General features: G+C 42.1%; 1 protein-coding gene across 3 annotated transcripts in view; it reads left to right on the forward strand.

The window, feature by feature from the left end:
• The window catches only part of PCDH11X (protocadherin 11 X-linked), a 937860-nt gene extending 923538 nt beyond the window's left edge, over nt 1–14322 (forward strand). For 2 of the 3 annotated variants that reach the window (XM_077308665.1, XM_077308664.1), the window contains one exon: nt 13039–14322. In XM_077308665.1, the coding sequence (XP_077164780.1) occupies nt 13039–13430 (392 nt within the window). In that variant the 3' untranslated portion in view covers nt 13431–14322. The remainder of the gene's footprint in view (nt 1–13038) is intronic. The other variant, XM_077308666.1, reaches the window with a different exon arrangement.
• The last annotated feature ends 3386 nt before the right edge of the window (nt 14323–17708 follow it).

A 17708-nucleotide genomic window follows, 5' to 3' on the forward strand; every position in this document is an offset into this window, starting at 1 on the left:
GTTCAGAAAGGTTGCCTGTGGACCCCTGGTACACAGTACAAATATTGTACATTGGAACTTACAAACTGGGTTATTGTGAACCGTTAAACTGTCAGGGTCTTGGCTTGCTTATATTGTTTGTTGTTAGCTCCTCTTTATGTTTTTTGTGGATTACTTCTTGGGAGGAAAGCTGTAAACATGAGAAAGCATCTCATATTGAGTAAAATCCACCTTGATCAAATGTTGTCTACTTTGACTGAAAGTGATTCTCCAGGTTGTCAAATAGTGACAGGTATTTTACTATTTCTTCTACTTGAGAGCTTTTAATTTGAGAGGACAGTGATGGGAGTAGAAGTCTTTCATATGTAAATATCACAAATGATTTAGTGTTTTTAAAATGGATATTCAAGACCTTGGCACCCAGCAAACCTCTGAAAGTTGGAGGCAGAGAACTGACCCCTTTCTAAGCCCTTTCTGATTGAGGGCTGCTTCCTGATTGGGGCTAAACTACCAGGGTGGGCCATTCCTGACTAAGGGCCATGATTTATTCATGAGTAAACATTGCCAGGGTAGAGGCTTTTCTTGGCTCCCCTGGGTCCCAGAGGGCCAGCAGGGGATCCTTTCTGGGCCCCCCACAGCCCCCACCTCCAGAATACATGCAGAGGCTGCCCCAGCTCCCCATGCCATGTCCTTCGAGATGAAAAAGGCCAGGAGGCTAGGGCAGCTTACTGCCAGTGGGGCATGCTCTGAGGCCAGCTCCTCTTCTATCCAGCAAACTCTGAAACCAGCAGGAAGTTGAAGGTGGAGAGATGATTCCTTATTAAGCCCTTCCTGGCTGAAGGCTGCCTCCTGATTGGGGCTAAACTACCAAGGCAGGCCATTTCTGTCCAAAGGGCAATCAGGTAGTGGGGGAGATGTCAGTTTAGACATTAAGGTTTACTGATGATATTTGAAATTGAGGGTTTCTTTGCACTGCTTGTTTGTTTTCAGGTTGAACATTTCAAATGATTACCTCAATGATTTGCTCACAATTCAAAATGGGATGCCTACTCAGCATTTACTAGATCAAACTGCAATGATCATGTAAGGACATAAAAATGCAGTCTAGTAAACGTAACTGAACACACGAGTCTTTGGGTGCCAACAGGGAAGTAAATGGGCGAATCTAGAAAGACAAGCCATGTAACATGAGCAAGACAAGAAAACCTCCTTTTTTGAATGACATTTTGTTTCTTGTCAGGTGCATTGAAGAAATGCAGTCCCTTTAAATGCCTTTTAAATTCCACTATCCATCCAGCTCAAAAACTCCTGAATATTTGCATGTTTTTTTCAGGGATGGCCATTTTGGGTAGGTGAAATTCAGCCTCAATTTATATCTCATTAAAAAAAAAATAGCCACAAAATGCCAACAGGGCATTTTTCAGCTACTTTTTTAGCTTGCATAATAGTATGTAGGCATGTAAAAGTTGAAGAGAGAGTAGGATCAGGGAGACCTGAATTAAAATGTCTACTTGGTTATGAAACTCATTGCATAACCTTGGGCGTCTCAATTTAATCTAACCCATCTGACCAAGTTGTTATGAGTGTGAAATGGCCAGGAGACAACCATGTATGGTCCTTGGGAAAGGGTAGGATTTAAAAAAATGACAGTCTTGTTCCTCCAGTCTGATTTTATCACACATTCTACCCAGTTGACACAAATAATTGCTAAAAGCCCCTATCCCCGTGTACAGAGATTGCTCTCATTTAACTGAAAGTATATACCATGTTGCCAGTGACTCTTGATTAAATAAATAAATGAACTTAAGTGCATACACATCTGTTTAATTGGTGCTAATTGACTCTTATATGCTTGGTTAATGAGGGAGTGGAATAATTATGCCATTGTTAAAGGGGATATAAATGTCTTTCTACAATGGCCAGAGTTACCTTAATTTCGTTAAGCAGCTTTCAGTTAATTAGCTTTTGTTTTGCTTCCAAAGTACCAACTTATATGCCTTTTCCAAAATAGCCAGATTGGAGTCCACTTGACAAATCATTGAGAATGTGAATGTTGTTATTTCTGCTCCAGGTTTTCTTTCATCTAGACAGCATGTTGCGTCCCCAGGAAACTGCAAACACATTTCTGGTGGCAAGTCTGTGTAATTTGCCAATATTAGGAAATGTAATGCAAATGATGCCTCTATGTCCAATAATAGAAGGCACTATTTTCAGCATGTGTTAATTGGTGCTGTTTGGCCATGTGTATGTGCCAATTTTTATGCTGGTTAACCCACAGACATATTTATTTTGATTTTTAACTTGCTCAAAGTCAAAGAAACAGATTAAAGCATCCCTAGACCCATTGACTGGACATAATAAAGTTGTCCTTGTGGTTGTTGCTGATAATCTCTTACAAGCTTCTATTTTGCAAGAGTCTCTAATTCAAGCTGGAGCAACTTGCAAGACATTATGTATATTGTCTTAACTGTAAGGTTGAAGATGACTGTCAACTCAACCTTCAAAGGGCAGAATCTGTGTTTTCCTGTGGCCCCCTGGCTGCATGGATTGGATAGCATAAAAAAAAAAAAATCAGTTGCATGTATTAATGTACCATTTCATTAATGTTCCATAAATGTATTTTGGTGATTTCTAGCTAAGCTATGGCAAATCTAGACAGCATCCTAAAAAGCCAACAAAAGTGCCAACAAAAGTGCGTCTAGTCAAGGCTATGGTCTTCCCAGCTGCAATGTATGGCTGTGAAAGTTGGACCATAAGGAAGGCCGAGCGTCAAAGAATTGAGGCTTTTGAACTCTGGTGCTGGAGAAGACTCTTGCGAGTCCCTTGGACTGCAAGGCGAACAAACCGGTCAGTCCTAGAGGAGATCAGCCCTGACTGCTCTTTAGAAGGCCAGATCCTGAAGATGAAACTCAAATACTTTGGCCATCTCATGAGAAGGAAGGACTCCCTGGAGAAGAGCCTAATGCTGGGAGCGATTGAGGGCAAAAGAAGAAGGGAACGACAGAGAATGTGGTGGCTGGATGGAGTCAATGAAGCAGTTGGTACGAGCTTAAATGGACTCCGGGGAATGGTAGAAGACAGGAAGGCCTGGAGGATAATTGTCCATGGGGTCGCGATGGGTGGGACACGACTTCGCAACTAACAACAACAACAACAAAGCTATTCCAAAATTATCATTAAAAGAATAAAAATCATTGTAGATACTTTTAGTAGGAAATGCCAAATGCATAGGGAAATATAGGCTTGAGTGTGTTTCCCAGCAAGAATAGAAACATTCCCCCCTCCCCAGCAATCGTGGCTAGTTATACTTGTTAGTTAGATTTCCAAAAGTTGGCCTTCACTATTTTCCAACGGAAAGGAAAACCAAGAAGAAGAAGATGGCTCCAGGAGTGGTTGCATCTCGGCTGGAGGCTTGTAGTTCTGCGACTCAGCCACAGCTCATCTCTAAGGACAGCACTGAACCCCTCCCCGAGGCTCCTCCCCCCTCTTATCGGCATTGGATGACCAGAGGATCCAGAGTACTATGGGATTGCAGTAGGGCTGGCATGCCCATCGGGTGAGAGGCCCCTGAGACTAGGATCAGCACCATTTCAGCAGGGGGCTGGGAATCCTCTGGGACCAGAGGATCCTTCCCAGAAAAATAAGGGGGGTGGTTTGGGCCACAAGGCGGCCGCAAAGACAAAGAGCCAGGCAGGGAGATGAAAATGCTTGGCTGAACCTCTAACCATGGCACACACCATAATGGTGGCGCCCACCCTGCCTGCAGCTTCACCCTCCCCTCTTAAGATGGTGGCTGTTCAGACCTCACAGTCAGCACCTGGGTCTCCTTTCTTCCCTGGGGATGGGGCCAGGGTGCAGCAAACCCTGGCATGGGCTGCTGTGGGGTTTACTACTCTAGGGACAATGCCTTTCCATCGCGTTTCTCAGGTGGCAGCTGGGGCTCCAGCTGCATCCACTTCCAGGCCAGTGAGCTTCTTCAATGGCCTTCCTTCTCAGGCCTCCCTGTTGCTCCACTAACCCTTCAGGTGGACACAGTTTCCAAGGTATTCCCCCAGGCCCAGGAGGGGCTGCATTGCCCTTGCAGCCCCAGATGTCTTTTCTGCAAGGGTGGAACTGTCCCCCCTTTGGGGGAATCTGGCCTTGCTCCCCCACATGGGGGGGGGGGGGGCTTGACCTAATGTCATGTTCTTGCAGGCTTCTGCCTTTCTACCCCTGTGCCTGGAAGCCACTGGCCTGCTCCATCAGCATATGGGGCTGCGGTTTTAAGGACCCAATCCAAGGTGTCTCTGGCCACTGGCAGGAGGGCAGCCAGGCCCCACCCATGAAGGCAAGGCAGGACATGGCTAAGATAGCTTCTTCTGACATGCAACCCACACTCTATGCAGAAGAGGTGGTGGAGGAGGAGGAGGCTGGAAAGATGGAACTCGCTTCCCTGACCAGTCATTCTCATTTCGGCAAGGCAGCTGCTGACATCACTCCTGCCCTGGCTCCATCTGTGGACTTAAGCTCCAACACGGAAGATGGTTGAATTATCTGGCCAATCTGGGAGGCGGGTCTGCCTTGACTTCCCTGGCTAAGAAGTCTGCCAAAAAGGACTATGGAAGATCTGAAGATCCCATTGGTCAATGGGCCAGTCGTCACCTTACACTCTGGAGTGGTCCTTTCAATGGATGGAGATAACCCTCTCAAAGACAGCATGGACAGAAGTAATGAGAAAGCACTCAAGAGAGCATATGAAGCTGCCTCTCTGGTGATTCACTCAAGGGCTGTCATTACCGGAGGGGGCAAAAAATGTCCTGGTAAGCTTTGCCACACTGTGGGGCAGACCGGGGCATTTATTTTTATTTTTCAGGAAAGTGGGATTGCATCAAATGTTTCTTGTGCTTGTATACAAGAAGGTGTATTTTTGATGAGAAACTAATGCAGGTTAGAGGAAACCAATTCCTCCACTAATTTTTTTTTTTAATTCCGATCTTTTAAAAACATGAGCAGATCTGTGGTGCTGACAACTCATGTATCTGCAACATATTTAAAGCCTTTTCAAATGGGCAATTAGTGTGATACATCTTAACAGCTTTCTGCATGATGAAGTGTAAAAAACTTTTTCTAACAAGGTCATTTTAAATTATCTTGACTATATTTCAATTATAGGAGGTCCCCTTAAAATTGCCCTTTTTAATATTTGATTGGTTGAAAGATCTTTTTAAAAAATCAGCCATTTGTATCCAAATACTCTTGTTTTGCATTTTGAGCCCTTGTCGTGTCGCTTTGATATGCCCTGTTAAATAAAAGAAGCCCTATCAATGTTTTAAGAGGAACAGTTCAAAAGTGAGGCGGCTAATGAAATATTAATCCAAAGTCACTGTTATTTATACCTTTAAATCTAGCTCAACATGCTACCTTCAGTCTGATTACATGTGCTTTAGGGTTTGGGATGTGGATTAACTTCTCAAATAATAATGTGCAACTTCTCATTACACTTTTGTATTTAAATATTAAGGATTCGGGGGGGTTAAGAAATAGTTTTCATGTTATCCCCATGGGAAATAAGAAGTATTAGATTCTAAGGAAACTGCTCCTGTGCTATTTCTAGGACAATTTAACAGGATTGCCCAGTGCTGAGATGGGAATGTATATTAATGGAACACAGACTTCGTAACCAAGGGGTTTTCTTTTCCTTAACATATACTGATTCACTTGTCCTAGTTTTTTTTCTTTTTTTAATTTTAAGAATAAGCTCTTTATTATAGGCCAGAAAGTTAAAAGAATCCTGACAGCTACTAATGTGCATTTCTGCTTGTGCATTTCTGCTTGCCCTATGATTAAAGAGCTGCAAAGATTTGAAAGTTTTAATCATATTCCTATTTTTCTCCTTCAAATTTATTTGAACTTATATGGAGAAACTAAAATATTCATGGCAATCGGCTCCCAAAGGCATTTTATTATTAAACCAAAAAGAAAAGGAAAAAAAAAAAGGTAGAGTATATTATAACAGCAATCATTTTAGGGGGTTCTACAGGAAAGTGTCACGGCGCTGACCTCATTAAAGCAAACCCGACTTAAACTAACAGATGACTTTTACTTTGTTCTTCATTTTTACTGTCATTGCGGGTCGCCTACATAGCTAACACTGCTAAATTATGCTACCCAAGTGGCTATTTGAGGCCACCAGTGTAATTCAGATCCATAATTTCCTCACATTAGGCTTTACTTCCCACATTGATGGGAGTACAACCTCTAGCTAGAAACCAGCACATTTCTTATTAGCTATTGGCTGACACGAGCAGTTTAAGCTTGTCATCAGCATCACTCAAGCAAGGTCCTGCTGAGCGGGTAACACTGCAATGTGTTACTTGAGCTCTTTAATAAGGAATGCTCCAGCAACCGAGAGGTACTTCTGGCTGTCGACACAACAATGCTGGCGCTGCCAGCAACGCATTCGTGTGTGTTTTGTGTTGGGAAAATACGGAAAGTAGAACAGCAATGGCATAATTATGGGCAATTTGCTTAATTGTGTGCTAATTGTTGTCTGTCTTATGAAGAAATATGAGTGCATGAAGTAGAAGGCTGGATGGCTTCCTTCCAGAAGTGTGTCAAACTCTGTATTGGCTTTTGTTGTGACTTCGCTATACTTTGTATTAAACAACTTGAGCAAACAAAGAAAAATGCCATTATTAAGTGATTTTTCCCCCGTCCCCATGTTGTACACAGGATGCTGCACAACAGCAGCCTTGATCCAAAGCTCTACCAGCATAAAAGGTTCCCATTTTTTTATTAATAGAATTGTTCTGTAGGGATGCAAAGGAATCTGCTACTGTCCATGTGGATTATTGCTTGGTTTGAATAACAGACCAATACATTAATATGAGAGAACCAAAGGGTTAGGGATGAGAACAATTGTACAAATAGAAACATTTTATTGGAGCTCATATCTTCTGCATTGCATTTGAAGATCTATAAGCAACATCATGACCATCTTACCCAAGGAGAATTTTTGGCAAAATATCAGATTCTGTGATATCAGGGCTCTCTCAGCCTCACCTCCCTGACAGGGTGCCTGTTGTGGGGAGAGGAAAGGGAAGGTGACTGTAAGCTGCTTTGAAACTACCTATAAAAGAAGAAGAAGAAGAAGAGTTGGTTCTTATATGCCACTTTTCTCTACCCGAAGGAGGCTCAAAGCGGCTTACAGTCACCTTCCCATTCCTCTCCCCACAACAGACACCCTGTGGGGTGGGTGAGGCTGAGAGAACCCTGATATCACTGCCCGATCAGAACAGTTTTATCAGTGCCGTGGCGAGCCCATGGTCACCCAGCTGGCTGGATGTGGGGGAGTGCAGAATCAAACCCAGCATGCCAGATTAGAGGTCCACGCTCCTAACCACTACACCAAACTGGCTCCTCCAACTCCTCCTCCTCCTCCTCCTCCTCCTCCTCCTCCTCCTCCTCCTCCTCCTCCTCCTCCTCCTCCTCTTCTTCTTCTTCTTCTTCTTCTTCTTCTTCTTCTTCTTCTATCTGGGGTTGGAAAGAGCGAAGCGATCTCACTGAAAGCACAACCTACAGATAAGGTTAATATTACCTGTTATTTTCATACTGCAAAACTGTAAAAACATTTTTGGATCCTAATTTCCATTTTGATAGGGTGACACCCATCATGTCTGCTAATTAGAGATGTCTGGGTTCCTTTTATATCCCAGGAGTGCAAGAATACTTTACCAAACTCTTTTGTTCTAGTAACAGCTCTTATTCTTTGGGGATAATAAAATCCCAAACCCCATTTGTGCTTGCAATATGTATATTTTGTCTCTGACAAAAGCTTCCCTCCATGAAAAAGAGGAAAGATTCAGAGAGAGCAGTCAGGTTAAATTATTGGTTTTTGACTGAACAGTAGCTACTGGCAATATTGCCGCAGTCCCTGTGCTCCTCCCTACCTCCACTTTCATATATGATTATTGAAAATTCCTTTAAACATACAGATGAAATGCTGTTGAACAACGAATAAAGCCTTTTAACTATTGTACTTGTAAAACAGACTCAGATCTATATATTCGAGGAATCCAGAATTCACCTGACAAAAAAATATATTTTTTTTAAGTATTTCTGGGGCAGATCAATTAAACAAACACGTTCCCGCTGTTTGCTCCCCAAAGCAATCTGCAGTTCAAATAGGGATGGGAAATGCACTTTCAGTGTGCCTGTCTGCAACCAACATCAAAACAGAGAAAGGAACAAATGTAATAGTGAGCCCAGGGTATTCAACTTCTCTCTGACCCTGCAAATAATGTGGGAATTTGATCAAGTGTAGGTACTGTGGCTGTAAAATGGTGTCACAGCAGGTATATGATAGGATGGTCTTTTTTTCTTTCTCTGTTACCTCCACTGATATATTTAGGTGGAAGGAACTAAGGGGGGGGGGCTTGTTTCTACCAGTATAACCAGCCATGTTATTCAATCACACTTTGGGTTGGATCCAGCCAGCTTTTTAGCTCAATCTTGCCCACTTTTCCTCCTTACTACACTAAGGTGACCATATTGTCCCACTTTTGGAGGGACATCTGGGGGTACCTGGCAAATTGTACTTATGTTGAAATTTAAAAATATATATTACAATACTATTTTTGTGTTCTATGCGTTCTATGAAACTTTTTGTTGCTCCATACAGACCAAATTTTTAATCAAGAACCCTCCCCCCAGTCAATGGTGTCCCGCTTGGCCAATATTAAAATCTGGTCACCTTATACTACACCAAGCATTAGTGGTCAGAGAGGACCTCCCTCATTTTTTTGCCAGCCAAAAAGGTGGTTGGATCCAACCCATTCTCTATGAAAATGGCTCTGGAATGTACCCAAGCTCAACAGAGACAGTTTCAAATGCTTTTGGGGTAAAGCAAAACAAGGGAAGGCTCAGTTAAAGCACCTTCTATGAATCACCTTCATCTGGAATAGGTAAAGTTGTCACCTTCTAGGTGAAGCCTGGGGATACAGAACAATTCCCTGGACATAATGGTTGCATTAGAGTGGACTCTGTGAGGAGCCTCTTGTGGCGCAGAGTGGTAAGGCAGCAGACATGCAGTCTGAAAGCTCTGACCATGAAGCTGGGAGTTCAATCCCAGCAGCCTGTTCAAGGTTGACTCAGCCTTCCATCCTTCCGAGGTCGGTAAAATGAGTACCCAGCTTGCTGGGGGGTAAACGGTAATGACTAGGGAAGGCACTGGCAAACCACCCCATATTGAGTCTGCCATGAAAATGCTAGAGGGCGTCACCCCAAGGGTCATACATGACTCAGTGCTTGCATAGGGGATACCTTTACCTTTAGAGTGGACTCTATGGCATTATTCCCTGCATTATCATCCCACTCCCCAACCCTGCCCTTTCCAGGCTCAACCCCCAAATCTCCCAGAATTTCCCAACCTGGAGTTGGGAACCTTAGCTGTAGCATGTATAGCCAGACCTATCAGACTACTTGCAGCTTTCTTGGTTGGCCTGTGCAAAGTAAAGTGGGGAATACAGTAAAGGCAAAGGACCCTTTGCAATATGTTGGGTCTTACATAGTTGAGTTTCATATCATCCTTTGAGACAGCCTTATATTCATGCAGTTAATATAAATCTATGCCTCTTTTCCTTGAAAGCTCAAAGCTGTTTCCAAATATAAAATTCAATGTACTATAAATATTATTCTAAAGCGTAATCCTAGAAAAAAGAGTTGATAAACCAACTTTCAGCCTTTGTATTAATTTGCAGAGTTTTCCACTTCCATAGCAATCATTCTTATCCAGGACGAGACCTTAACCCTTTTGAGAAAGAAAACTGAAAGTAGGACCCGCAAAAATACTGTGGGATTTGTCCAGGTTCATATGGAGGAATAAGTGGGCCCTAAGCCATAAAGGGCATTAAAAACCAAGGCCAGCATCTTGGATTGCACCTGGAAGCAAATTGATAACCTGCACAGTTGATTCCATGTAATGGGAATGATCCAAGCAGCTTCTGTCGACAAACATACTGGTGCACTGTGAACTAATTGATGTTTCTGTGTTGTCTTCAAGGACAGCTCCATACACAGTGAATTCAAGTAACCTAGGCTGTATCTGCACTTACTTTGTTTATTCCATTGTGGATCTTGCTGAATCCAGATCGATTTGAACTCAGGTCTTCCTGTGTCCCCCCTCCCCATTGAAACAGAAAAGTGTTCTGTACATGATTAGGGAAGCTCAGAAGGGGGGGGGCAAGTGCAGCAGGAGCTTCTTTCTTTTCTTGAGGGGGGGAGAGGATTGGAGACAGCAGAGGAGGGAGGAAAAAAACAAGAGGTAAATCTTTACTGAGAGAAGTTAGGGCTTCTGGAGCTTCTGCCGATAGAAGTTAGGGCTTCCCCTTTAAGGCAATCTTGCAGCCTGGGAACAAGGAAGCCTTTGAAGCCTTGGCCAATCAGGGCTTTTAGAGGCTCTGCAGCAAGTTAGTTCGGATAATCAGACAGCTGCATGCTTTCTCATGCCGATTTTTCAAATATCAAGGGTTATATCCACTCCAGGATATTGCAGGGAAAAGGTAGAGTCACTCCAGATCAGTGGGAAAAATTTAAATCGGACAAAATCAAAATCTCATTCAGTGGAGATGGCAGAGACTGAATAGATTTGGGATTGGAATAAAAGCTCCATGCAGATTCAGCCCTAGTCTCAAAATTAATGCATTATGAATCAGTTTGGCTAGGTTAGCTGTACCCTAAAATGATGGAGGTTTACTTATTTAGGTTTAACTGAAAGGAGACACTTCTCACAATATCACCAATATTCCTTTGCATATACAGTACGGATGGAGCCCCTAGAGATCTCCATTAAATCTATTGATACTAAAGTCTTCTTATCTGAAGTTGGCTCAGAAGCTAAGAAGTGGGAACACATAACTGAATAGCTGAAAGATATGATCCAGCAAGCCCATTCTTACTTCTTTTGATACTTCCATAATTTTAGTGCCAATTCTGCAAAGACTCAATTTTCTTATGGAGGTATATGACAGAATGGTGACTTGAATGCACATAGCAGAGCAACAAATGGCCTGGTTTGTGATTTAAAATAATGTTGAACTTTATTGGTTTTGGAAATGAACTGGGAATCAGGGGATCTGCATCAGTATTAACCAATTGACACAACTGAGAAAAGGTATATAACGGTAGTCTGGGCTGGAAGTCACCAAAGCATGTCAAACTATTATTTGGGTCTTAGTGCTGCAGAATTGATATACAGGTTAGACAGGAAAAAATAGTAGAGGGATAACAAAAATTAGATGGGGAAAGATAAATGGACAAGTGTGGGTTGAAAGCAGATACATTACAGACCTCGGAAGAGCAGATACTGAAGAAATGGTAGCTGGTGTATATTTACGAGGAAAAATTGCCACATCTCATGCTAGTCAGCCAAGTATTGATGAATGAGAGTCCAATGCTGCATATTTCATTGTGCCAAAAATGTAATATTTCTTTCATCTTAAAAAAAAATCCTTTAGTCAACCAACTGTTTGTTTCTCAATTATCTTTTTCTATTACTGCAGATTAGTTGCTTGAGTGTTGGGGTTGGGTTACATCAAACGCCAAGGGTGGGGAGCTCTCCCACTTTGCTCTTTATATAATCACTGCTACACATCTGCTAATTTGATGCCTCTGGCACCTCCAGTCTCCAAATCTAGTGTTAGCCACATCCAAGTATGGATGACATTTATTTACAGAAAAGAATTGTTTGTGTATAGCTTTGGAGCTGGCACAGGGACAGTTTGAAACTGGTGTGTAATATAGACCCTTGGTGGACAGGAGCTGGGTTCTGATTTTAATCAATGGGTTTACACTGGATTAACTCTGGTTAGGATTGCCCTGTGAATCCCTTATAAATTGAGGTTGAAGCAGCAGAACAAAGTTTGAGTCCAGTGACACCTTTAAGACCAACAAAATGTTATCCACATCTTTGTGTGCAAAGTCAGTGAAACAGTGCATGTATTATTATGTCTGCATCTTGTTTCTGTGTCAGTCAACAATGTTACCAATAGCATCCAAGTGCAATTCTTTATTTGTCTGAAAAATCCTCTTATTCAGATATAAATGAAAGCATCTAAATGCAGAGACCATAAAGACACACCAGAGTTAGTTAAACATTTTCTAAAAATGAGAGTAGGCTGTTATTCATTGACGTGTGGAACTGGTTCCTGTGATTTGGAATGGACTCATTTGCCAGACACTCCAACTTTCACTGAAAACTGGGCCCATTCTGAATCACCCCATTGTACCTCCAGAGTTCCATGCAATACAGGATGTTGCCTTGGAGGCTTATGGCAGCTAGTAGGGATGTTGGGCATCTCAGGACCTACATTTCTCTGCAACTGTCAGTGAGGCTAGATTTTACTGCACGTGTCATTGGCAGTGTAATGACCCAAGTCCAGAAGTTCTACTGGTATTTTATTTACAGTATTTGTATTTATTTATTTATAAGATTTTTATACTGCTCTCCCATATAACTCAGGGTGGTTCACGTAAAATACTGTTTTATGTTGTATTCCACCCAACTGAGGTCCTCCAAAGTTGTGAACAATCCAAAACATTAAAACAAACTATTAAAATATATATACATGTAAAGCAATTAAACGAGGAGGATGAATGTCAAACAAGTTTGGAGGAAAGAATCAGATGGAAGATGATCTATTGAAGATCAATTACCCATGAAACTTGGTGTGCAGATTGCAGCAATTTAGATTCTTTCCAGATCACTGGGGTAATTCGTATACTGAGGATGTGCACTAAAGTTTGCTGTACCAGCAAAGAAGCCACTGTCCTGTAATGTGGCATTAATTCTGAACCATCTGCTATGATGCAAGCTAGCATTGCTGAATTATTGAATCAGAAATAAGTATTAAATTTTAGGTCTGGGTGTGTCACTTTCTTTCATCAAACCCTACCTCTCAGGAATATTAAGAAGTGGAACAATAAGAATTGAAAAACGATTTGTATGCTGAAAAGTACAATAGACTTCCCCTGCCCTAAATGATCTTGACTTCTCATGTTCTTCTTCTCTCTTCTTATTTTAAGCCATTGAAGTGAACCTCCAGAAAGCTCTAGCTGACGCCTCGGAAACCTGCACGCAGGAATGCCTCATCTTTGGCCATTCCGACAATTGCTGGATGCCTCCGTCGTTGACACAGTACCAACAATCCAACCCACCTTTGCCCTCCTTTGGATTCCAGCCAGGATGGGGAAGAGGAGCTGTGCCTGAAGGAAGACATACCCTTGGAAGGCCCATTCCTAAGGATGATACAGACAAAGGCCAAGGAGGCCCGAGGCCTCCATTCTACAACACCTGTGAAAGACATTGCACCACTGAAGACCCAGTCAAAGTTATTCCTCTTGCAAACTTCATTCCTGCCCAGGTGACAGCTGTGCCTGGAAGTAATACCACTTTGATCCATGAGCACCAGCTATAAAAGCTTATCTTGACAAATCCAAGCTATTTTGGGCTTTAAAGTGTGAGTGTATATAGTCTCAGCTAGATGCAGTTTTAATGTATATGCAAACCTGTTAAGGTTTGTGAATATTTATGTACATAGGATTCTGAATTGAAGCTGAAGAGCTGTATCCTGAGTAATGATTTAAAGAGAATAAGGTTTATTTCATAAATAACAGTATGCAAAAACAAATGGAGTTTTTTTGGGGGGGATGTTTGTCTTTGTCCAGTGAGTTGTCATGGCACGGAACTGTTGCTTTAGGACAAGGTTGCTCTTCCTCTATTTGGAAATTGTTTAGAGCAGGGGTAGTCAACCTGTGGTCCTCCAGATGTCTATGCACTACAATTCCCACGAACCCCTGCCAGCGTTTGCTGGCAGTGGCTCATGGGAATTGTAGTCCATGAACATCTGGAGGACCACAGGTTGACTACCCCTGCTCTAGAGTGTCCTGGATGTAATCAACACAGTGATAGTAAATAGTAAAGGAAAGGAGAACTCTCAGATCAACTCTCTGGTTTCAGGTCATTATTATGTCTCATAAATTATCCAGAGAGGCTAATTAATATATACTTGTCCAAAAGTCTTGTGATTCTTCATAAGAGAATCCAAATAGAGAAGTCGTTTATCGTCGTTCCCATTATATCTACCATTGGTAAATGCCAAGGTTTACCATAGGCTAAATAATAGTATATCGTTTCTGAGTTTTCCAAAGTATTTTGGCTTAGGTGTGGAACAACAGAGGGAGCCGATATGTTGTTGCACATACAGCATGCAACACATAAGTGACATCTCCAAGGTACACAAATGTATCTGAAAAGGGCATTTGCAATAATACACATTTCCATGATAACCCACTGGGCCTGGACACAGGGAGCAGAGGGAGGGAGAGAGGGAGGGAGGGAGGGAGGGGATTTTATTGTCAAAGGGCACTGTGTGGTTCTTGGGGAGAGGACTTTGCGACTTTGTATGGCATAAGACTGATTTCCATCTTTTCTCATCACTGCAAATCGAAGACCGTTTGTTGTAGTCCTCTCCCTTCTTCATTCCTGCTGCAAAGCTATCACTGTAAGATTTGTGCTGAATCAAAAGGTGGAACAAGGTTTATCCATTTATTTTGCACCCTCTTGAAGGTTATCCCATTTGGAGCCTTTTCAGGAGCAGGGGGCACAAATGCATTTGTGGGAAGGATGCATCTCAGCTGGTTTAGGCATCATGTTGTTATTTTTTTTTTTCATGAACTGATCCCAGTACCCTGGGAGAATTTTGGTACCAAATGTAGAGGAAACCACCACCTGATTTCTTAGGTGGTAGACTAAACCATGGGAAAGAGGAGATTTTGCTATTCATACAATCACTTTGCACATTACTTGTGCGCCCAGTTTGGATCATCTTTGTACCAAGTGAACAGATGCTTAATTAATTTCATATATGTTTCACCAAAGTCCATTTTTCTAGACTGAAAATCACTCTCAGAAAGATATCCTCTCCCAGCCATATATCTGTCATTAACTTTTGTGGGTTTATCATGTTCTGACTGTTTTTATGGCTGGACACAAAAACCTCTTATCCTGTAAAAGAGCCTAACAAAACATAGAATGAAATAAGAAGGTAGATGTTCATGAATTGCATTGTGCCCTGGCTGCAAGCTAATATCCTCTAGAAAAAATCACCACAATTGTTAATAATATGCAATCAGTTTCTATAGGTTTCACTATATAATATCACGCGCTGCACGCTAAACCTTTTAAGGCAAAAGAACACTGGATCCTATATCATAGCTTATACTGAAGGAAATCACTGAATTAGTCTAAAGAATGAGAGAACTGGAAAGCAAAGATTCGATGGATGTAATTCTCTCTCATGATGTTATTCTGTAACAACTCAAGGTGATGTACCAGGGAAAGTAGACATTTGTGACTGATTTCTGAACACCAGCATTTGTATACCCCATAAAGAGCACCAAGCAAATCTTATACTGGGAACAATGAAATTGTCTTTTTTTTATAAAAGATAAAACAGTCATGATTTCCTTGTATTTTGTTTCTCCTCAGCCTTTGATTCATGTACAGTCTTGTATGTTCTGCATCCAAATAACCTGTCTTTGTAACACAATCAGATTACTTTCTTAGCTGCAATTTTACCATAAAGAGACAATCAAAATTTGATGGGGAAAAGAAAGCAATGTGTGATTGTTTTCCCCCCTTTCCTGTGAAGAGAATTCTGTGTAGGCTCATCAATGTTACTTAAAATCTGTAATTTATGAGCAAAACTTGGTGTGTAAAGATTGCTGTAATATAAATTGCTTGTAAATCTATAGAAATTCCCATTGTTGAAGGTCCCAATGAATGCTGAGAGAGCTTCTCTTCATTATGTGTTCATCAGGTATCAGTAGCTTTATATATTGTTGTCCCCACTGTTAATCTAGTCAGAACACATTTTAATGTGTAAATAAATAAAAAAAGACAAAAGACACCTCACTTTTAATCTTCCAATAGTATTTAAATGAAACCTTCAGCCATACTTGTGATACTCGATCTGTCAGCCATGTTTGACATGTTCGACCACATGTTGTCGCCTCACTGTCTCGCCGGGGCTGGAATTCGGGGGACAGCCCTTCAGTGGCTGTGCTCCTTTCTCCAGAATCGGACACAAAGTGTGGCAGCGGGGAAGGAGTTGTTGTGCCCTTATCTAATCCCTTGTTGGGTCCCTCAGTTCTTTCTCCCACACTGTTCAACATGTTCATGTGCCCACTGGCGCAGTTGTGTTGGAATTAAGGGCTGGCTTGTCACCAGTAGGCAGATGACACCCAGCTCTGTCTCCTCATGAATGGCCACCCAGACTCCACACACACACCCCAGTTACATTTGCCAGAAGTTTGGAAGCTACTGCTGGATGGTGAGAGCAGAGTTGCCTGAAACTTAACCTCTCCAAGATGGAGATCCTGTGGCTGTGCAGAAAGGTGGCAGGACAGAAAGCATGGTTGTCCATTTTGGCTGGGCACTGCTTGACATCTCATCCTCAGCAAGGAACTTGGTTGCAATTCTGGATGCTCTCTGTTTATGGAGGCCCAGGTCATGGGAGTAGCCCACACAGCATTTTTCCATCTGTGCCAGGCAAGGCTACTAGCGGCTTATCTGCCGCTTGGCTACTGTGATCCATGCAATGGTCAGCTGTAGACTGGACTTCTGTAACTTGCTCTGTGCTGGCCTGCCCTTGCCCTTGAACTGGAAACCCCAGCTGGTATAAAATGCGCACTGTGGGCACGAATCTTTTGGAGTTCCCTGGGCCTAAAGAATTGTGCCTGGCCTCATCCAGGGCTTGGGTCTTTTCGGTCCTGGCCTCAACCTGGTAGAATGAGTTCCTGGGAGAGCTGAAGGCCCTGACAGAGCTATAACCATTCCACAATGCCTGTAAAATGGAGCTTTTCTCCATTTGGTTTAGGTCAGTGCTAGTACTAGGGATATCCTTAGGCCCAGTTGTATTATATCTACCCCCCATCCCTAGGGAGGTCTGCTTGAGGGAGGGATTTTAGGCCACCAATCTTTGGGATATAATGGGTTTTATGTGGGGATTATATGGGGGTGTTATGTTGTAAACCACCGCAAGTCTCTGGAAAGTGGTGGGATATAAGTCTAATAATAAATCATAATAAAATAATAATATATTTTCTGAGTTTTCCAAAGTGTTTTGGCTGAGGTGTGGCATTCTGGGGTTGAAATGCATGCAAATTCTGGAATACATGTTCATTCTTCAGATATTGACACTATTGCACAATGTTAATTCAGCTGCAGTTCAAACATTGAATAAATTAATTCAGAGCTAATCTATGTACAAAATATTACCAATTATTATTCATAATAATGCTGAAGCCCCATTTAAAAGCTTCTGTGTTGCTTTAATAAATAATCTCCATAGGTCTGAAGTTGCATGTTTGTACTCACACAAGATTCATTGATATGCATAATGTCAAATCCAATGGTTCCTTTCCCCTAAGTGAAAATCATCTACTGGAGGACGACTTCTATAAATTTCCTCCTGTGGAAAGCCTCCTTCTTCCAATGGAAATCCAACAGGAAATTTCTCACTTACCAGAAAGGAACCAACTTGCCCACTGGTGAAAGCGGAGAAGAACCCTTCTTAATCACTGAAAAGCCTATGCCAAGGATACTGGGACACACATAGATAAAAGTCACTTGGGATTGAGGCTGCAGCAATAAAGCTGGAAGGATCCAATCTATTCTGTTTAATTCTATTAGT

This window comes from Paroedura picta, chromosome 13 (assembly GCF_049243985.1).
Source record: "Paroedura picta isolate Pp20150507F chromosome 13, Ppicta_v3.0, whole genome shotgun sequence".
Taxonomy (NCBI): Eukaryota; Metazoa; Chordata; class Lepidosauria; order Squamata; family Gekkonidae; genus Paroedura; species Paroedura picta.